This window comes from Ascaphus truei, unplaced genomic scaffold (assembly GCF_040206685.1).
Source record: "Ascaphus truei isolate aAscTru1 unplaced genomic scaffold, aAscTru1.hap1 HAP1_SCAFFOLD_3222, whole genome shotgun sequence".
Lineage (NCBI taxonomy): Eukaryota > Metazoa > Chordata > Amphibia > Anura > Ascaphidae > Ascaphus > Ascaphus truei.
Window position 1 is genome coordinate 1 of NW_027456205.1, and position 22,109 is coordinate 22,109.

At 47.6% G+C, this 22,109-nt stretch overlaps 1 protein-coding gene across 3 annotated transcripts; it reads left to right on the plus strand.

Annotated features, from left to right (window-relative positions):
- The first annotated feature begins 3,012 nt into the window (after positions 1-3,012).
- On the plus strand, positions 3,013-19,227 carry LOC142483355 (uncharacterized). Of its 3 annotated transcripts, none has more exons than XM_075583437.1 (17): positions 3,013-3,102; positions 3,876-4,091; positions 4,865-5,080; positions 5,859-6,074; positions 6,848-7,063; positions 7,837-8,052; positions 8,826-9,041; positions 9,814-10,029; positions 10,792-11,007; positions 11,375-11,456; positions 11,804-11,987; positions 13,583-13,711; positions 14,614-14,719; positions 15,910-16,041; positions 16,945-17,068; positions 17,814-17,899; positions 19,002-19,227. In XM_075583437.1, the coding sequence occupies exons 1-16, from the start codon at positions 3,047-3,049 to the stop codon at positions 17,856-17,858; spliced, it is 2,586 nt and encodes an 861-aa protein (XP_075439552.1). In that variant the 5' UTR covers positions 3,013-3,046; the 3' UTR covers positions 17,859-17,899; positions 19,002-19,227. The 3 variants fall into 3 exon arrangements, with proteins under 3 accessions (XP_075439552.1, XP_075439554.1, XP_075439555.1); XM_075583439.1 differs by having other exon boundaries at positions 17,814-17,869; XM_075583440.1 differs by lacking the exons at positions 9,814-10,029; positions 10,792-11,007 and having other exon boundaries at positions 19,002-19,226.
- Positions 19,228-22,109: the final 2,882 nt, after the last annotated feature.

Here is a 22,109-nt window from a genome sequence, read left to right on the forward strand (position 1 = left end):
AGACAGGAAGCCCTTGAACGAGAAGAGGAGCATAAATGGAGACATGACAACTCCGATGGAGTGCAGAAGGCAGAAGAAGAGGAGAAAGGAGGGAGAAGGCAGAACGAGGTGGGGCAGGGGGAAGCAGAGGTGATGCCCGAGAAGGAGAATCCAGGGGAGAGCCTAGAGAGCAAGGAGAAGCTGACAGAGTAAGGACCTGCAGATATGTGGCATATCGGTCTGTGTGTACTTGTATCTGTATGATTCACTTATCAGAGAGAGTGACTGAGCATGGACTTCCCTTCCATCCATTGCCCATTTATTGTAAGATAAGATCTTGTTTGCCTTTGCAGTTACTGCATGACTTTGGGCACTATTGCTGTGTACAAGCACTCCTAAATCCTTCTCCATCAAGGATTCCCCCAATTTATCCCCATTTAATTTACAAGTCTCCTGTTTATTCTTGTTTCTCAAATGCATAACCTTACATTTATCTGTATTAAACCTCATCTGCCATTTACCTGCCAAAGTTTCCAGTCTCCCCAAGTCCTTCTGGAGAGAAATTACATCCTGCTCTGATTCTACTACCTTACACAATTTAGTATCATCAGCAAAGATTAAGACTTTGCTCTCGATGCCAACCTCAAGGTCATTAACAAACAAGTTAAAAAGCCCTTTCTCCCCCCCCCGCTCCCCTTTCTCCCCCCCCCCGCTCCCCTTTCTCCCCCCCCCCGCTCCCCTTTCTCCCCCCCCCCCGCTCCCCTTTCTCCCCCCCCCCGCTCCCCTTTTCCCCCCCCCCCGCTCCCCTTTCTCCCCCCCCCGCTCCCCTTTCTCCCCCCCCGCTCCCCTTTCTCCCCCCCCGCTCCCCTTTCTCCCCCCCCGCTCCCCTTTCTCCCCCCCCGCTCCCCTTTCTCCCCCCCTGCTCCCCTTTCTCCCCCCCCCGCTCCCCTTTCTCCCCCCCCCGCTCCCCTTTCTCCCCCCCCCCGCTCCCCTTTCTCCCCCCCCCCGCTCCCCTTTCTCCCCCCCCACCGCTCCCCTTTCTCCCCCCCCACCGCTCCCCTTTCTCCCCCCCCACCGCTCCCCTTTCTCCCCCCCCACCGCTCCCCTTTCTCCCCCCCCACCGCTCCCCTTTCTCCCCCCCCACCGCTCCCCTTTCTCCCCCCCCACCGCTCCCCTTTCTCCCCCCCCCCCGCTCCCCTTTCTCCCCCCCCCCGCTCCCCTTTCTCCCCCCCCCGCTCCCCTTTCTCCCCCCCCCGCTCTCCTTTCTCCCCCCCCCCGCTCCCCTTTCTCCCCCCCCCCCGCTCCCCTTTCTCCCCCCCCCCCGCTCCCCTTTCTCCCCCCCCCCCCCGCTCCCCTTTCTCCCCCCCCCCCCCGCTCCCCTTTCTCCCCCCCCCCGCTCCCCTTTCTCCCCCCCCCCCGCTCCCCTTTCTCCCCCCCCCCGCTCCCCTTTCTCCCCCCCCCCGCTCCCCTTTCTCCCCCCCCCCGCTCCCCTTTCTCCCCCCCCCCGCTCCCCTTTCTCCCCCCCCCGCTCTCCTTTCTCCCCCCCCGCTCCCCTTTCTCCCCCCCCCCGCTCCCCTTTCTCCCCCCCCCCGCTCCCCTTTCTCCCCCCCCCCCGCTCCCCTTTCTCCCCCCCCCGCTCCCCTTTCTCCCCCCCCCGCTCCCCTTTCTCCCCCCCCCGCTCCCCTTTCTCCCCCCCCGCTCCCCTTTCTCCCCCCCCCGCTCCCCTTTCTCCCCCCCCGCTCCCCTTTCTCCCCCCCGCTCCCCTTTCTCCCCCCCGCTCCCCTTTCTCCCCCCCCCGCTCCCCTTTCTCCCCCCCCCCGCTCCCCTTTCTCCCCCCCCGCTCCCCTTTCTCCCCCCCCGCTCCCCTTTCTCCCTCCCCGCTCCCCTTTCTCCCCCCCCCGCTCCCCTTTCTCCCTCCCCGCTCCCCTTTCTCCCCCCCCCGCTCCCCTTTCTCCCTCCCCGCTCCCCTTTCTCCCTCCCCCGCTCCCCTTTCTCCCTCCCCGCTCCCCTTTCTCCCCCCCCGCTCCCCTTTCTCCCCCCCCGCTCCCCTTTCTCCCCGCCGCTCCCCTTTCTCCCCCCTGCTCCCCTTTCTCCCCCCCCCGCTCCCCTTTCTCCCCCCCCCCCGCTCCCCTTTCTCCCCCCCCCGAAACCTTTACAACAAATACTCACCTATTCTTCCACGAGTTATAAATAATACTACCTATTACGCATTTACATCCCGGGCAACGCCGGGTCTCTCAGCTAGTTGTAAGATAAGATCTTGTTTGCCTTTGCAGTTACTGCATGACTTTGGGCACTATTGCTGTGTACAAGCACTCCTAAATCCTTCTCCATCAAGGATTCCCCCAATTTATCCCCATTTAATTTGCAAGTCTCCTGTTTATTCTTGTTTCTCAAATGCATAACCTTACATTTATCTGTATTAAACCTCATCTGCCATTTACCTGCCCAAGTTTCCAGTCTCCCCAAGTCCTTCTGGAGAGAAATTACACCCTGCTCTGATTCTACTACCTTACACAATTTAGTATCATCAGCAAAGATTAAGACTTTGCTCTCGATGCCAACCTCAAGGTCATTAACAAACAAGTTAAAAAGCAGGGGTCCTAGTACCGATCCCTGAGGTACTCCACTCACGACTTTAGCCCAACCTGAAAAAGTTCCATTTACGACAACTCTATGTTGTGTATCCTTCAACCAGTTTTCAATCCAGGTGCAAATATTTTTAGAGTCCAATTTGCTTTATTTTGTACATTAACCTCTTGTGTGGAACCGTATCAAAGCCTATGCAAAATCTAAGTAGATCACAATAATTTTATATTTTCTATAAATACTTTTTAGTGTAATTTTCAATCCCCAATATAATAGTGGTTGGATGGTAATGTTAATATAATATCCGTCTTACCAGGTACAAGGAGATGGTGTCTGAGAAGAGCAGACAGGAAGCCCTTGAACGAGAAGAGGAGCATAAATGGAGACATGACAACTCCGATGGAGTGCAGAAGGCAGAAGAAGAGGAGAAAAGGAAGGGAGAAGGCAGAACGAGGTGGGGCAGGGGGAAGCAGAGGTGATGCCCGAGAAGGAGAATCCAGGGGAGAGCCTAGAGAGCAAGGAGAAGCTGACAGAGTAAGGACCTGCAGATATGTGGCATATCGGTCTGTGTGTACTTGTATCTGTATGATTCACTTATCAGAGAGAGTGACTGAGCATGGACTTCCCTTCCATCCATTGCCCATTTATTGTAAGATAAGATCTTGTTTGCCTTTGCAGTTACTGCATGACTTTGGGCACTATTGCTGTGTACAAGCACTCCTAAATCCTTCTCCATCAAGGATTCCCCCAATTTATCCCCATTTAATTTGCAAGTCTCCTGTTTATTCTTGTTTCTCAAATGCATAACCTTACATTTATCTGTATTAAACCTCATCTGCCATTTACCTGCCCAAGTTTCCAGTCTCCCCAAGTCCTTCTGGAGAGAAATTACATCCTGCTCTGATTCTACTACCTTACACAATTTAGTATCATCAGCAAAGATTAAGACTTTGCTCTCGATGCCAACCTCAAGGTCATTAACAAACAAGTTAAAAAGCAGGGGTCCTAGTACCGATCCCTGAGGTACTCCACTCACGACTTTAGCCCAACCTGAAAAAGTTCCATTTACGACAACTCTATGTTGTGTATCCTTCAACCAGTTTTCAATCCAGGTGCAAATATTTTTAGAGTCCAATTTGCTTTATTTTGTACATTAACCTCTTGTGTGGAACCGTATCAAAGCCTATGCAAAATCTAAGTAGATCACAATAATTTTGTATTTTCTATAAATACTTTTTAGTGTAATTTTCAATCCCCAATATAATAGTGGTTGGATGGTAATGTTAATATAATATCCGTCTTACTAGGTACAAGGAGATGGTGTCTGAGAAGAGCAGACAGGAAGCCCTTGAACGAGAAGAGGAGCATAAATGGAGACATGACAACTCCGATGGAGTGCAGAAGGCAGAAGAAGAGGAGAAAGGAGGGAGAAGGCAGAACGAGGTGGGGCAGGGGGAAGCAGAGGTGATGCCCGAGAAGGAGAATCCAGGGGAGAGCCTAGAGAGCAAGGAGAAGCTGACAGAGTAAGGACCTGCAGATATGTGGCATATCGGTCTGTGTGTACTTGTATCTGTATGATTCACTTATCAGAGAAAGTGACTGAGCATGGACTTCCCTTCCATCCATTGCCCATTTATTGTAAGATAAGATCTTGTTTGCCTTTGCAGTTACTGCATGACTTTGGGCACTATTGCTGTGTACAAGCACTCCTAAATCCTTCTCCATCAAGGATTCCCCCAATTTATCCCCATTTAATTTGCAAGTCTCCTGTTTATTCTTGTTTCTCAAATGCATAACCTTACATTTATCTGTATTAAACCTCATCTGCCATTTACCTGCCCAAGTTTCCAGTCTCCCCAAGTCCTTCTGGAGAGAAATTACATCCTGCTCTGATTCTACTACCTTACACAATTTAGTATCATCAGCAAAGATTAAGACTTTGCTCTCGATGCCAACCTCAAGGTCATTAACAAACAAGTTAAAAAGCAGGGGTCCTAGTACCGATCCCTGAGGTACTCCACTCACGACTTTAGCCCAACCTGAAAAAGTTCCATTTACGACAACTCTATGTTGTGTATCCTTCAACCAGTTTTCAATCCAGGTGCAAATATTTTTAGAGTCCAATTTGCTTTATTTTGTACATTAACCTCTTGTGTGGAACCGTATCAAAGCCTATGCAAAATCTAAGTAGATCACAATAATTTTGTATTTTCTATAAATACTTTTTAGTGTAATTTTCAATCCCCAATATAATAGTGGTTGGATGGTAATGTTAATATAATATCCGTCTTACTAGGTACAAGGAGATGGTGTCTGAGAAGAGCAGACAGGAAGCCCTTGAACGAGAAGAGGAGCATAAATGGAGACATGACAACTCCGATGGAGTGCAGAAGGCAGAAGAAGAGGAGAAAGGAGGGAGAAGGCAGAACGAGGTGGGGCAGGGGGAAGCAGAGGTGATGCCCGAGAAGGAGAATCCAGGGGAGAGCCTAGAGAGCAAGGAGAAGCTGACAGAGTAAGGACCTGCAGATATGTGGCATATCGGTCTGTGTGTACTTGTACTGTATCTGTATGATTCACTTATCAGAGAGAGTGACTGAGCATGGACTTCCCTTCCATCCATTGCCCATTTATTGTAAGATAAGATCTTGTTTGCCTTTGCAGTTACTGCATGACTTTGGGCACTATTGCTGTGTACAAGCACTCCTAAATCCTTCTCCATCAAGGATTCCCCCAATTTATCCCCATTTAATTTGCAAGTCTCCTGTTTATTCTTGTTTCTCAAATGCATAACCTTACATTTATCTGTATTAAACCTCATCTGCCATTTACCTGCCCAAGTTTCCAGTCTCCCCAAGTCCTTCTGGAGAGAAAGTACATCCTGCTCTGATTCTACTACCTTACACAATTTAGTATCATCAGCAAAGATTAAGACTTTGCTCTCGATGCCAACCTCAAGGTCATTAACAAACAAGTTAAAAAGCAGGGGTCCTAGTACCGATCCCTGAGGTACTCCACTCACGACTTTAGCCCAACCTGAAAAAGTTCCATTTACGACAACTCTATGTTGTGTATCCTTCAACCAGTTTTCAATCCAGGTGCAAATATTTTTAGAGTCCAATTTGCTTTATTTTGTACATTAACCTCTTGTGTGGAACCGTATCAAAGCCTATGCAAAATCTAAGTAGATCACAATAATTTAGTATTTTCTATAAATACTTTTTAGTGTAATTTTCAATCCCCAATATAATAGTGGTTGGATGGTAATGTTAATATAATATCCGTCTTACCAGGTACAAGGAGATGGTGTCTGAGAAGAGCAGACAGGAAGCCCTTGAACGAGAAGAGGAGCATAAATGGAGACATGACAACTCCGATGGAGTGCAGAAGGCAGAAGAAGAGGAGAAAGGAGGGAGAAGGCAGAACGAGGTGGGGCAGGGGGAAGCAGAGGTGATGCCCGAGAAGGAGAATCCAGGGGAGAGCCTAGAGAGCAAGGAGAAGCTGACAGAGTAAGGACCTGCAGATATGTGGCATATCGGTCTGTGTGTACTTGTATCTGTATGATTCACTTATCATAGAGAGTGACTGAGCATGGACTTCCCTTCCATCCATTGCCCATTTATTGTAAGATAAGATCTTGTTTGCCTTTGCAGTTACTGCATGACTTTGGGCACTATTGCTGTGTACAAGCACTCCTAAATCCTTCTCCATCAAGGATTCCCCCAATTTATCCCCATTTAATTTGCAAGTCTCCTGTTTATTCTTGTTTCTCAAATGCATAACCTTACATTTATCTGTATTAAACCTCATCTGCCATTTACCTGCCCAAGTTTCCAGTCTCCCCAAGTCCTTCTGGAGAGAAATTACATCCTGCTCTGATTCTACTACCTTACACAATTTAGTATCATCAGCAAAGATTGAGACTTTGCTCTCGATGCCAACCTCAAGGTCATTAACAAACAAGTTAAAAAGCAGGGGTCCCAGTACCGATCCCTGAGGTACTCCACTCACGACTTTAGCCCAACCTGAAAAAGTTCCATTTATGACAACTCTATGTTGTGTATCCTTCAACCAGTTTTCAATCCAGGTGCAAATATTTTTAGAGTCCAATTTGCTTTATTTTGTACATTAACCTCTTGTGTGGAACCGTATCAAAGCCTATGCAAAATCTAAGTAGATCACAATAATTTAGTATTTTCTATAAATACTTTTTAGTGTAATTTTCAATCCCCAATATAATAGTGGTTGGATGGTAATGTTAATATAATATCCGTCTTACCAGGTACAAGGAGATGGTGTCTGAGAAGAGCAGACAGGAAGCCCTTGAACGAGAAGAGGAGCATAAATGGAGACATGACAACTCCGATGGAGTGCAGAAGGCAGAAGAAGAGGAGAAAGGAGGGAGAAGGCAGAACGAGGTGGGGCAGGGGGAAGCAAAGGTGATGCCCGAGAAGGAGAATCCAGGGGAGAGCCTAGAGAGCAAGGAGAAGCTGACAGAGTAAGGACCTGCAGATATGTGGCATATCGGTCTGTGTGTACTTGTATCTGTATGATTCACTTATCAGAGAGAGTGACTGAGCATGGACTTCCCTTCCATCCATTGCCCATTTATTGTAAGATAAGATCTTGTTTGCCTTTGCAGTTACTGCATGACTTTGGGCACTATTGCTGTGTACAAGCACTCCTAAATCCTTCTCCATCAAGGATTCCCCCAATTTATCCCCATTTAATTTGCAAGTCTCCTGTTTATTCTTGTTTCTCAAATGCATAACCTTACATTTATCTGTATTAAACCTCATCTGCCATTTACCTGCCCAAGTTTCCAGTCTCCCCAAGTCCTTCTGGAGAGAAAGTACATCCTGCTCTGATTCTACTACCTTACACAATTTAGTATCATCAGCAAAGATTAAGACTTTGCTCTCGATGCCAACCTCAAGGTCATTAACAAACAAGTTAAAAAGCAGGGGTCCTAGTACCGATCCCTGAGGTACTCCACTCACGACTTTAGCCCAACCTGAAAAAGTTCCATTTACGACAACTCTATGTTGTGTATCCTTCAACCAGTTTTCAATCCAGGTGCAAATATTTTTAGAGTCCAATTTGCTTTATTTTGTACATTAACCTCTTGTGTGGAACCGTATCAAAGCCTATGCAAAATCTAAGTAGATCACAATAATTTAGTATTTTCTATAAATACTTTTTAGTGTAATTTTCAATCCCCAATATAATAGTGGTTGGATGGTAATGTTAATATAATATCCGTCTTACCAGGTACAAGGAGATGGTGTCTGAGAAGAGCAGACAGGAAGCCCTTGAACGAGAAGAGGAGCATAAATGGAGACATGACAACTCCGATGGAGTGCAGAAGGCAGAAGAAGAGGAGAAAGGAGGGAGAAGGCAGAACGAGGTGGGGCAGGGGGAAGCAGAGGTGATGCCCGAGAAGGAGAATCCAGGGGAGAGCCTAGAGAGCAAGGAGAAGCTGACAGAGTAAGGACCTGCAGATATGTGGCATATCGGTCTGTGTGTACTTGTATCTGTATGATTCACTTATCAGAGAGAGTGACTGAGCATGGACTTCCCTTCCATCCATTGCCCATTTATTGTAAGATAAGATCTTGTTTGCCTTTGCAGTTACTGCATGACTTTGGGCACTATTGCTGTGTACAAGCACTCCTAAATCCTTCTCCATCAAGGATTCCCCCAATTTATCCCCATTTAATTTGCAAGTCTCCTGTTTATTCTTGTTTCTCAAATGCATAACCTTACATTTATCTGTATTAAACCTCATCTGCCATTTACCTGCCCAAGTTTCCAGTCTCCCCAAGTCCTTCTGGAGAGAAATTACATCCTGCTCTGATTCTACTACCTTACACAATTTAGTATCATCAGCAAAGATTGAGACTTTGCTCTCGATGCCAACCTCAAGGTCATTAACAAACAAGTTAAAAAGCAGGGGTCCCAGTACCGATCCCTGAGGTACTCCACTCACGACTTTAGCCCAACCTGAAAAAGTTCCATTTATGACAACTCTATGTTGTGTATCCTTCAACCAGTTTTCAATCCAGGTGCAAATATTTTTAGAGTCCAATTTGCTTTATTTTGTACATTAACCTCTTGTGTGGAACCGTATCAAAGCCTATGCAAAATCTAAGTAGATCACAATAATTTAGTATTTTCTATAAATACTTTTTAGTGTAATTTTCAATCCCCAATATAATAGTGGTTGGATGGTAATGTTAATATAATATCCGTCTTACCAGGTACAAGGAGATGGTGTCTGAGAAGAGCAGACAGGAAGCCCTTGAACGAGAAGAGGAGCATAAATGGAGACATGACAACTCCGATGGAGTGCAGAAGGCAGAAGAAGAGGAGAAAGGAGGGAGAAGGCAGAACGAGGTGGGGCAGGGGGAAGCAAAGGTGATGCCCGAGAAGGAGAATCCAGGGGAGAGCCTAGAGAGCAAGGAGAAGCTGACAGAGTAAGGACCTGCAGATATGTGGCATATCGGTCTGTGTGTACTTGTATCTGTATGATTCACTTATCAGAGAGAGTGACTGAGCATGGACTTCCCTTCCATCCATTGCCCATTTATTGTAAGATAAGATCTTGTTTGCCTTTGCAGTTACTGCATGACTTTGGGCACTATTGCTGTGTACAAGCACTCCTAAATCCTTCTCCATCAAGGATTCCCCCAATTTATCCCCATTTAATTTGCAAGTCTCCTGTTTATTCTTGTTTCTCAAATGCATAACCTTACATTTATCTGTATTAAACCTCATCTGCCATTTACCTGCCCAAGTTTCCAGTCTCCCAAGTCCTTCTGGAGAGAAATTACATCCTGCTCTGATTCTACTACCTTACACAATTTAGTATCATCAGCAAAGATTAAGACTTTGCTCTCGATGCCAACCTCAAGGTCATTAACAAACAAGTTAAAAAGCAGGGGTTCTAGTACCGATCCCTGAGGTACTCCACTCACGACTTTAGCCCAACCTGAAAAAGTTCCATTTACGACAACTCTATGTTGTGTATCCTTCAACCAGTTTTCAATCCAGGTGCAAATATTTTTAGAGTCCAATTTGCTTTATTTTGTACATTAACCTCTTGTGTGGAACCGTATCAAAGCCTATGCAAAATCTAAGTAGATCACAATAATTTAGTATTTTCTATAAATACTTTTTAGTGTAATTTTCAATCCCCAATATAATAGTGGTTGGATGGTAATGTTAATATAATATTCGTCTTACCAGGTACAAGGAGATGGTGTCTGAGAAGAGCAGACAGGAAGCCCTTGAACGAGAAGAGGAGCATAAATGGAGACATGACAACTCCGATGGAGTGCAGAAAGCAGAAGAAGAGGAGAAAGGAGGGAGAAGGCAGAACGAGGTGGGGCAGGGGGAAGCAGAGGTGATGCCCGCGAAGGAGAATCCAGGGGAGAGCCTAGAGAGCAAGGAGAAGCTGACAGAGTAAGGACCTGCAGATATGTGGCATATCGGTCTGTGTGTACTTGTATCTGTATGATTCACTTATCAGAGAGAGTGACTGAGCATGGACTTCCCTTCCATCCATTGCCCATTTATTGTAAGATAAGATCTTGTTTGCCTTTGCTGTTACTGCATGACTTTGGGCACTATTGCTGTGTACAAGCACTCCTAAATCCTTCTCCATCAAGGATTCCCCCAATTTATCCCCATTTAATTTGCAAGTCTCCTGTTTATTCTTGTTTCTCAAATGCATAACCTTACATTTATCTGTATTAAACCTCATCTGCCATTTACCTGCCCAAGTTTCCAGTCTCCCCAAGTCCTTCTGGAGAGAAATTACACCCTGCTCTGATTCTACTACCTTACACAATTTAGTATCATCAGCAAAGATTAAGACTTTGCTCTCGATGCCAACCTCAAGGTCATTAACAAACAAGTTAAAAAGCAGGGGTCCTAGTACCGATCCCTGAGGTACTCCACTCACGACTTTAGCCCAACCTGAAAAAGTTCAATTTACGACAACTCTATGTTGTGTATCCTTCAACCAGTTTTCAATCCAGGTGCAAATATTTGTAGAGTCCAATTTGCTTTTAACCTCTTGTGTGGAACCGTATCAAAGCCTATGCAAAATCTAAGTAGATCACAATAATTTAGTATTTTCTATAAATACTTTTTAGTGTAATTTTCAATCCCCAATATAATAGTGGTTGGATGGTAATGTTAATATAATATCCGTCTTACCAGGTACAAGGAGATGGTGTCTGAGAAGAGCAGACAGGAAGCCCTTGAACGAGAAGAGGAGCATAAATGGAGACATGACAACTCCGATGGAGTGCAGAAGGCAGAAGAAGAGGAGAAAGGAGGGAGAAGGCAGAACGAGGTGGGGCAGGGGGAAGCAGCGGTGATGCCCGAGGAGGAGAATCCAGGGGAGAGCCTAGAGAGCAAGGAGAAGCTGACAGAGTAAGGACCTGCAGATATGTGGCATATCGGTCTGTGTGTACTTGTATCTGTATGATTCACTTATCAGAGAGAGAGGCTGAGCATGGACTGGTCATGTCTGCGATATGTTTCCTGTATAGTAATATATATTTTTCCTTACTAAAGGAATGTATATTTATTTATAATACATACACCTTCAAAATGCAGAAGTATGTATATGAATTTGTACATGCATACAAATAAATGTGTGTGTGTGTGTCTGTGTATGCATACAAATAGGGGGTATATATACACATCTGTGCAAGGGGGTTGAAATACATGGATGAGGGGGGGGGGTTGGAAATACAAGCAGGGTGTGTGTATATATGTGTGTTGTTTCACCTTCCAGGCACAAACTCCAGAGGAACCCGTCCAAGATCAGCGAAGCCAGCACCATCCAGAGCCCCTGCGACTTGGCGGGAGGGAGGAAGGTACATAGGGAGGGGGAGGGAGGAAGTTATATCAGGGGGAAGGGAGGGAGGAAGGTACATCAGGGGGGAGGGAGGGAAGAGTGTGAGCTGTGTGACGTGTCAAACCCTCTTGCAGCGCTCACATGTTACACCCCCCATTCTCTCACCCCATCCTCAACCGCAACCCGCTTCTGTCTCACCCTCCCTTCTCACTCGCCCCCTTTCTCTCTCGCCCCACCCTTTTCTCTCCCCCCCACCCTCCCTTCTCTTTTGCCCCGGCCTTCTCTCTCGCCCCGACCTTCTCAATCCTCTTGGGTAACAGAGGGAACACCTCTTTGTTGCCGTGGTAACACTGATCCCTCCCTCAGAACCTGGGAAACCATCACTTCGGGGTGCACGTGGGGGACCTGATCAGTGAGACGTCCTCGGTGCCCGTTGTCATGGAGATGCTCTTAGAGTACCTGGAGATGTACGGCCTGCACACGGAGGGCATCTACCGGAAGTGTGGGGCAGCCAATCGCATGCGAGAGCTCAAACAGTCCCTGGAGAACGGTGCGCTGGGATTGTGAGGGAACCGGGGGAGGCACACATTTAGGGACAAATAAGATATTATCATTTAAATGTGCAATCCCTGGCAGTTCACAATGAAACTACATTTTTGTAAAGAATGTCATTTTCCTGTAACATACAGTAACTGGGCTCAAAGCAAAACATTGGCTGCTGTCATTATTTGGGAAATAAAGCATTTAAAGGAGGGAGGATGCTTCTCAGCAGTGTTTACTCAACCTCTGGCCACCCTGTGAGAGCCAATAAAGATAAGGGAGGAGGGGGCTTTGCCTGTGCAAACTCCTGTTCAGCACATGGTGAAATCAGACAAAAGGGAAGCCAGAGGAAATCGCCCCCCCCCCTCCCAAATCTCAGCTCATCGTGTTTACAAAGGAACTTGAAATAATGAATAATAAATACTTATAGGTGTTATATATTTTTGTTTTTTTAAAAAGGCATAAGTCACCCAGGTGTGACCCCTTAAACATCTCACGGTCAGTAGTACATTTTGGTCCTAGGAGGGACTGACCCTTTAAACAGTGGAATAATATACAGGCAGTCCTCGGTTATCCGACACAATGCGTTACTCAAAATGGCGTTGGATAGCGAAACGTTGTAAAGCGAAACACGTTTTCCCACAGGAACACTGTTTAAATGAAAGGTTCCGTTCCTGAAGGCATTTTTAACACTAAAATACACCAAATATTTTACACAGGCAATAAGATATGCAGCACACACATACATTATATAGTGTATATACTGTATTATATATATATATATATATATATATAATATAACATAATAAATAATATATTATGTAATATAATATAATATTATATATATGCTCTTACGACGCTTTGCAACGTTGTTTATGTGTATATATATATATATTTATACATACACACATACACATAAACAACGTTGCAAAGCATCGTAAGAGCGCTGGATAAGCCGTTTTGGCGTTGTAAAAATGAACATAGGTATGCATTGCATAGCGCTGGATAAGCCATTCGTTGTAAAGCGAAGCGCTGTAAAACGAGGACTGCCTGTAATCGTCTTTAACACATTTAATTACTCTTAACTTTTTTCCTGGCAGACTACACAACGACACACTTCAGCTTACCAAAATGTTTTCATAAGGCCAGGTCCCCGCTGGCTACTGCAGCGACCGCTGTGGCGGACGCTGCAGGGACAAGAGCCGCCCCACAATGGGGCCGGGCCCGCTGCGAGTTTTTGAGGTACACATGAAAATTGAGATAGGAACTAGCGACAGAGCGCTAGGCCACGCCCACCGGCGGTTAAGCCAATGAGGGCGAACCTGCCAGGTGATGTCATGGCCGCGCCCCAGTAATGCCCCCCCCCCCGTCTTTCCCCTTGCAGCTCTCTGTAGACCGGAGAATTCGCAGGTGCGTGCAGCGCAGGCAGCGTGGCCGCAGCCTAATACTTATTTTTGTGAGGAGAAAAAAAACAATATTTCCATGTATCTAAAATGTTTTCTCTGTATTTGTGCTCCGCGGATAGTGCCTATAAAAGGGTGATGGGGATCGGTCATTACAAGTCCTCTTGTTTTCTCACATGTTTTCTGTCTCCCTTCTGGACAGACCCCAGCTCTGTGAAACTGGATAATTACCCCATCCACGTCATCACTGGCATCCTGAAGCAGTGGTTGCGTGAGCTCCCGGAGCCACTCATGACCTTCGCTCAGTACAACGAGTTCCTACGAGCCGTGGGTAAGTGCAGAGAGGAAGGTAACCCTCCCTCTGAAGAGTCGCGGGGCTTAGTGACAAATTGCAGAGAGGATCTCCACTGCAGAACACGAAATCCTGGATGGGCAGGAGAGATCTACAGTACCTTTGTGCTTTATCCTATGGTGGGAGGCGTAGACTCCATTGGCCAGAGATACTTTGTCACCCTGAGGTGAAAGGGAGCGATGCCGTATGCGCCTTATTTTTGGGTCACACTCAGTGGAACATCTACTCGGTCTGTTTCATTTTAATGTTGGAGGGACAGACTCCACCGGCTAAAAGTCCCTTTTGTTTGTGTCACTGTGGAAAGGGAGATATTGCATGGGCCATAGGCCTCTTATCTCTGGGTTAGACTTGGTGAACAGAAATCCTTTCAGTCTTTGTCACTCTGCTGGTGAAGCGACAGACTCAGTGGGCCATAAGTTATGTCTGTACGTCTGTCAGCTTCAAGTTGAGGGACAGACCACATGGGCCATAGGTCTCTCCTGTTTGTCACTGTCACCCAGTGGTTGGTGTGACACACTCCATGGGCCATAGGACTATTATGTCTGCCTCTTTTTACCAGGGGTACGGACTCTGGGTCAGGCTCAGTGGGACATGGGTGCCATCTGTCTGTGCCACTGTCACCTGCAGTGGGAATGACAGGCGTCATGGTCCATAGTCCCCTTTGGTCTGTGATGCCCTGCAGTAGGAGAGTCAGACTCCAGGATCTGTGCCACACTAGACGAACAGACATTTACTTCTTTATCTCCACTAACCCTTGTAGCGCCTGAGGGGTCTGCCATGCACTGCAGAACAAGGTGTCCGGCCTCTCTAGCACTGAAGGTGTTTAGTAAACCTCTCCCACGTCTCCGTTACCCATCTATTGCTTTGCCTTCTCCCTTTAGAGCTCCCTGGGAAGCAGGAACAGCTGTGTGCCATCTACAAAGTTCTGGGACAGCTTCCCCAGGCCCATTACAACACTCTGGAGAGGCTGATCTTCCACCTTGTCAAGTAAGATGCAGGAGAGGTTGCAAACCCCTTTGTGTGATTGCAGGGGAGGATGCAGACCTGTAGTGCTCAATGTCAGTGTGCTGCTAGGAGTGTTCCTGGGCATACAGGAGCGGGCCCCAACTCTGTGTTCAAATGAGTCCCTCACTTGTCAGTGTATTGTTTTAATACACATAATATAATTTTAAATCTAAGATTTAATCAACCTAAATTCTGTGTGCATCTCCCCGGAGATAATCAGTCTGTAGACTTTCGTACACTTTTTAAATGGCTGTTTCCTCTCTTATAGACGTACGGATGAGGCCTGCATCAGAGAATCGGGGATTGTGTGTGTTATTTATTCCCAATACTGTATATATGTATTATTTATATGGCATTATATATATATATATATATATATATATATATATATATATATATACACATACACACACACACACACACACACACACACACACACACACACACACACACACACACACACACACACACACACACACACACACACACACACACACACACACACACACACACACACACACACTTTGCCTTTAACCCTTTAACCCCAAGAGGACTTGCTAAGCAATAGCAAACCCAATGTATTGTCCCCCCCACAGACCACAGATGGAGAGAATGTATTGCTTTGCACAGGGCTTCCTTCCTGTGTCTTCCTGCATATAGTGAGGTGTGGCTGTGTAACCACAGGGCATTTTCCTCATATCTGTAAGCAGTGCTGGCCGCTCAGGAATCACATTAGTTAGGAAGAATGTACAGATCCATTATAGCAAGGGTGCTCAACTCCAGTCCCGAAGCCCCCTCCCCCCCCCCAACAGGTCAGGTTTTCAGGATATCCCAGCTTGAGCACAGGTGGCTCAGTCGAAGCCTCTGATAGAGCCACCTGTGCTGAAGCAGGGACTGATTGAGCCACCTGTGCTGAAGCAGGGATATCCTGAAAACCGGACTTGTTGGGGGAGCTTGAGGATGGGAGCTGAGCCCCATTGCATTATAGGGAAGTGCAGAGATGAAGAGGTGCATGTTACAGTGCTCTAATAACTGGGCAGTGAGGGTCACACCTGGAAGGCTCCGTCTGCTAAGCAGCCCTGGAAACACGGGCTCAGATAGCCCCATGCCTGATCAGAGCCCAGCAGGGCAATGCATTGTGGGGCATTCTCTAACGCCACCCTATTTTGCAGAGTGGCTGTGATGGAAGATGCGAACCGCATGTCCTCAAATTCCTTGGCCATCATCTTCGCGCCCTGCCTCCTGCGCTGTCCAGCCAACTATGACCTACAGACCACCCTGAAGGAGGTTTCCAAAACCATCACGTAAGGTTTCGATTACTGTATGCCGGCGTTTTTTGGTAAAATCACAGCCTAATTCAGGCGCCCGCCTGTCCCTTTCCTTCCGCCCAATCAGGGCATGTTATTTATTTGCTTCGATATGAGCTGTTGAAATATTGAAGGACCGGGAAGTCAGAATGTCGCTCCCTCCCAGGCCCAGCACAGTCTCAAAGTTACCGTCGTGATCTGCGCTGCTGCAGATTGAGACAATCAAGGGAGCAAAATACTGTTATGCGCTAAACTCGTGTAGGTTTTATTTGGGGGGGGGGTTTCTGCCTTAAAAGAGGTAAAATCTTCTCGAGCAATTCAGCCCGGATAGGGGCCTTGGTCGGAGGCTGCACCCGTTGTAAACGGATTAAGGGAAGGGGAGTCTAGTGGTTAATTCACTGCCTTTGAAGTGGGTGTGCAGTGCCGGCACCATGTGACCACCCAAAAACTGAGATAGTAAGCTCAGAAGACAAGCTCCTGTGTCTGACGCTGCGGTGTGTAGTACCGGATAAGACGACTTTCTCGTATGATCTGCACAGTGATTCTGTCCTATCCCCGTGGGCCCTGCTGTCGCACTTCAGAGCTGTAATCTCCCTTGTTCTCATGTTTCCATAAGAAATGTTTTTGTTTTCCAGCTAATTGACCAAGTCGCAAACTAATGGTTTCCTGCCGAAGAATTCATTGGGAATACATTTGTGGGGTTTTTAAAGGGAACTTGGGGGAAATAATGAAATAAAACGGGGTGGATATTTTGAAGACTACGGTTTGCCCATCTCAGACGGGGTTAGGGATGCCACCTCTATTCACCCCTTCCTTGCCAGAGGGGTCAGGGACTTGTTATAAAGCAAGGGGTTAAGTGGAAGGCGCTGTAACCCGATTGTCCTTGTGCTTCCCCTGTAGGTGTGTGGAGATGCTGATTAAGGAGCAGATGAGGCAGTACATACTCAAAATTAAGGAGATTGGCATGATGAAAGCAGCAGAGACACAAGCGCTGTGCAGCCTGTCCCTGCTCAAACACAACACGGTGAGTACCCCAAAAAAGCCCTGCAATGTAATGTTTCTGTGGAGGAGGCAGTCACGCAGCCCCTTCTGTGGATGAGATTCCAGACACTCACACGGGGGAGGAGGGGGGGGGGGGGTTAGGGGTGGTGTCCCTCTAGATGTGGGGTCCCACACACACTCAGGGACCCCCTCCAAGATGGGATGGCGGAAACTCACATGGGGGCCCCCTCTGAGTTGGAATCCCAGAAACTCACACCCTTGCAGTTAGGGAGCTGCCCTTTAAAGTGGGAAGTTTCTCCTTGAGTCCCGGTCTAAAAGAACATATTGGAAGTTGGTGAAGTAGTGAGTCGTTGCTTCAGTGTTCAATGCTGGCTATAGAAGCATCTCCTGTATACGCCTGTATCCCCTTCCATGCACGGGAGGGGTTATACATAGATACATTTTTTTAATGAGTTAATTCTTGGGATATTTGTATGCAAAACCCGACTTCCACATCAGTATTCTGCTCCTTGAAGACAGTTTCTTTTTCTCTGACAGCCTTGGCCTGTACATTTAGGATTTATTTCTCCTTATGAAGGGATCCTGGTTGCTCCACACCGCCCTCTCCCTTGCACGCCTGGAATTGCTTCTCCCGCGGTTTGGAGCACAAGTTGGGTTTCCCTGTGATAAGAGTGGAATCCAATAATACTTGTCACATATTTATTTTAGTATAGCTATCAAAGTTTAATTTGACTAAATACCAATATTACATTCATTTTTTTTTTTAGGTGGAATGCGCCCCGAAGGGATCTCCGTGTTCTAATATTCTCTGAATATATCCCAGGTAGCACACACCTCTCTATATTAATACTCGGTGAGTTATGTCTGTCTATCTCTCTGTCTATTTCTCAGTCTATGTGTCTGTCAGTCAGTCTGTCTCTGTCTGTGTGTCTGTCTGTGTCTCTCTGTGTGTCTGTCTCTCAGGCTCTCTTTGTGTGTGTCTCTCTGTGTGTGTGTGTGTGTTTGTGTCTCTCTCTCTCTGTCTCTTTCTTTCTGTCTCTCTGTGTCTCTCGCTCTGTGTGTGTGTGTGTCTCTCTCTCTGTCTCTCTCTGTGTGTGTCTCTTTCTCTCTCTGTGTCTCTCTCTCTGTGTTTCTCTTTCTCTCTCTCTGTGTCTCTTTGTGTCTCCCTCTCTCTCTGTGTCTCTCTGCGTGTGTGTGTCTCTCTCTCTGTGTGTGTGTGTGTCTCTCTCTCTGTCTCTCTCTGTGTGTGTCTCTTTCTCTCTCTGTGTCTCTCTCTGTGTTTCTCTTTCTCTCTCTCTGTGTCTCTTTGTGCCTCTCTCTCTCTCTCTCTGTGTGTGTCTCTGTGTGTGTCTCCCTCTCTCTGTGTGTGTGTTAGAATCACGGCTAGGCTCCGCCCCCTGACGCGGTACACGGCGGTGCCCGCAGCGTGCGCAGACCCCTTTCTGCGCGTGTGCGCCAGCCAACCAGAACAACTTATTTAAGGAATGAATCCATAAATAAATCAATGAATTGGGCACGTATCAATGCACACCAAGGGAGGAGAATGAAGTATCAATATATCAGAAAATATTTTAATTCCCATTCAATGTTCATACCCCTTGGATGGACTGGATCTAAGGTGAAAATCCAATACATTTCTCTTCGATTGAGGAAATTAAGTCTGTCTCCTCCCCTGGTATGTGGAGACACATGTTCCAAACCAGAGAAATTAACATTAATTATACCGCCTTGCAAACAGCTTGAGAAATGTCTGGATACTGGATGAGACAGATCATGTCTTGTGATTAACCGAACATGTTCAGATATCCTAGTTTTCAAGGGTCTGATTGTACGACCCACGTAACGTTTGCCGCAACCACACCAAAGTGTGTAAACGACAAAACTTGTATGACAATTAATAAAAGTTTGAATTTTATAACAGTTTTTTGACTGTGCGCTTTTTACTTTTTTTAAAGGTCTGGCATACTGACAGAAATTACAATGGCCGCAACAGAAAAACCCATTGGGGCTGCCACGGATATGACTACTCACTAATGGACTGAAATACACTTGGGGAAATCGATGATACAATCGTTTTAGCTTTTTTGAAGACTATTCTTGGTCCTTCTTGCAGAATACGTCTAAGATCTGCATCTAGTTTTAATATGTCCCAATGCTTTTTTTATGATGGTACGGATTTGGTTAGCTTGTTTATTAAATTGTGTAATGAATAAAGGTTTCTGAAAACCCTGTTTGATGTCTTTATTGTGAGTTTTATAACAAACTAAATATTTTCTATCAGTGAATCTAGCTTGTTCAAATGCGGATTGTATATCATCCATGGCGACCATGAGGTCCGCCACCGGACAAAATCTTGTCGCCCGTGGCGATCGGGTTTGTTGACCACTGTGTATTATACATATATAAAATCAATGTCAATCTCTCCTGAGCTTGTGTTGAACGGAGTACACTGGCGACACACTTTATTCGAGCTTGGCTAGTCCCACGAATTCGGGTATACCCGGGTGTATTGAGGTTTGTGACTGTTTTCTGCCCGAGTGCATTGGGTTATTTTCCATGCAGGGTTTGAAGCATTTTATTCCCGCTGGCTGCAATACTGCACAGTATATATATATATACTGCATTACAATTCATGAATTTATGCCATCTGGTAGACACGCGAAGCATTGCAGCCTATTAAATCCTAATCATTATCATTTAACAGATCAGCCGCCCGTCAGCCAGGCATGAACCCAGGCTGGGAAGGCAAACGCAACGGGGCTTGTCAGAGGTGAGGAGCGGCGCATTCCAGGTATCTGCCAGGTACATACTGGGTATTTGCTCGAATAAAGTGTGTCGGTGCAGTACATTTATAGCATGACCCATGTCATTGTCCTGTAAGAATAAAATAAATAAATACGTTTTGCTTCACCCCTGCTCAACACAAAAACTTAAATTTTCATAGAACCGTAGGTTTTTTTTGAAAAGTACTGTGTGTGTGTGTTGACCTCACTAACCAAACCAAAAAAAAAAAGCCAGAACCCATTAACCAGTGTCAGGATGCCCCCTTTTAACAATTTCCAAATCAGCAATCCCGCCTGGGATCTTACCTGATCCGCAGTTCCTCAAGGTACTATACGGGAGGGGAGGTGTTCCCTACCTGTCTTCCGATGTCCCCCGTGGGAAACTTGAGTCAGATCTGGAAGAAAGCAGAATAGGTTATTTCGGTGTAGGTATAGTGCAGTTAAGATAAAACAGAGAGAGTGGGTGAGGGTGACAGACAGAGAGTGAGTGAGAGGGTGACAGAGAGAGAGAGAGGGTGGGAGAAAGGGACGGTGAGAGAGAGGGTGGGAGAGAGAGAGGGTGGGAGAGAGAGAGGGTGGGAGAGAGAGAGAGAGGGTGGGAGAGAGAGAGAGGGTGGGAGAGAGAGATGGTGGGAGAGAGAGAGAGAGGGTGGGAGAGAGAAAGAGAGAGGGTGGGAGAGAGAGAGAGATAGGGTGGGAGAGAGAGAGAGAGAGGGTGGGAGAGGGTGGAGGAGAGAGAGGATGGAGAGAGAGAGAGGGTGGGAGAGAGAGAGAGGGTGGGACAGAGAGAGAGGGTGGGAGAGAGAGAGAGAGAGAGGGTTTGAGAGAGAGAGGGTGGGAGAGAGAGAGAAAGCGTGGGGGAGAGAGAGAGAGGATGGGGGAGAGAGAGGGTGGGAGAGAGAGAGAAGGTGGGAGAGAGAGAGAGGGTGGGGAGATAGAGAGAGGGAGGGGTGGGAGAGAGAGGGTGGGAGAGAGAGAGGGTGGGAGAGAGAGAGAGGGCGGGAGAGAGAGGGTGGGAGAGGGTGGGAGAGGGTGGAGGAGAGAGGATGGGAGAGAGAGGGTGGGAGAGAGAGAGAGAGGGTGGGAGAGAGAGAGAGGGTTTGAGAGAGAGAGGGTGGGAGAGAGAGAAAGGGTGGGGGAGAGAGAGAGGATGGGGGAGAGAGAGAGGGTGGTAAGAGAGAGAGAGAGGGGGGAGAGAGAGAGGGTGGGGGGAGAGAGAGAGGGTGGTTGACTGACTGGCACATGGGTGGTTGACTGACTCACTGGGCCTGTTGGTGGCCCTGTCCCTCATTCTCTCTCTACTTCCCCCCCATTTTCTCTCCCATTGTCTCCCCCTATTCTCTCTCCCTTCCCTCCCCACCCCCATTCGCTCAATCCCCTCTATTCTCTCTCTCCCCACCCATCTCCCTCTCCCCCCCCCCTCCATTCTCTCCCCCCCTCTCCCATTCTCTCTCTGACCTGGACAGACGCACACAGCCACTGACCTACAGACACTCACACAGACCTACAGACACCAACACAGACAGACCAACAAAAACACTGACCACACACAGACACCCACACAGTCACTGCTGGCCTGCACAGACACACACAGCCACTGATACACACAGCCACAGATACACACACTCCCCCCAACAAACACACTCTCCCCCCCCCCCACACACACACACTGTCCCCGCCCCCACACACTCTCCCCCCCACACACACACTCTCCCCCCCACACACACACACTCCCCCCCACACACACACACTCCCCCCCCACACACACACACTCCCCCCCACACACACTCCCCTCCCCCGCACACACTCTCCCCCCCACACACATACTCTCCCTCCCCCCCCACACACACACTCACTTTCCCTCCCCCCCACACACACACTCTCCCCCCTCCCCACACACACTCCCCCCCCTCCTCCACTCTCTCTCCCCCCCCACACACTCTCCCCCCACACACACACTCCCCCACCACACACTCCCCCCACACACACACTCTCCCCCCCACACACATTCCCCCCCACACACACACACTCTCCCCCCCACACACACTCTCCCTCTCCCCACACACTCTCACTTCCCCCCCACAAACACACTCTCCTCCCCCCTACACACACACTCACTCTTTCCCCCCCATACACACACTCTCCCCCCCCCACACACTCTCTCCCCTCCCACACACACACTCTCCCCCCCCACACACACACTCTCCCCACCCACACACACACTCTCCCCCCCCACACACACACTTTTCCCCCCACCCCCACACTCACCCCCCACACACA

Bases quoted from the DNA above. Each gene is read 5' to 3' on its own strand.
- LOC142483355 (XM_075583437.1), top strand. From the start codon at position 3,047: ATGCCCGAGAAGGAGAATCCAGGGGAGAGCCTAGAGAGCAAGGAGAAG. The intron at 7,064-7,836 runs GTAAGGACCTGC...CCGTCTTACCAG, and splicing joins AGCAAGGAGAAGCTGACAGA to GTACAAGGAGATGGTGTCTG. The intron at 11,988-13,582 runs GTGCGCTGGGAT...CCTTCTGGACAG, and splicing joins CAAACAGTCCCTGGAGAACG to ACCCCAGCTCTGTGAAACTG.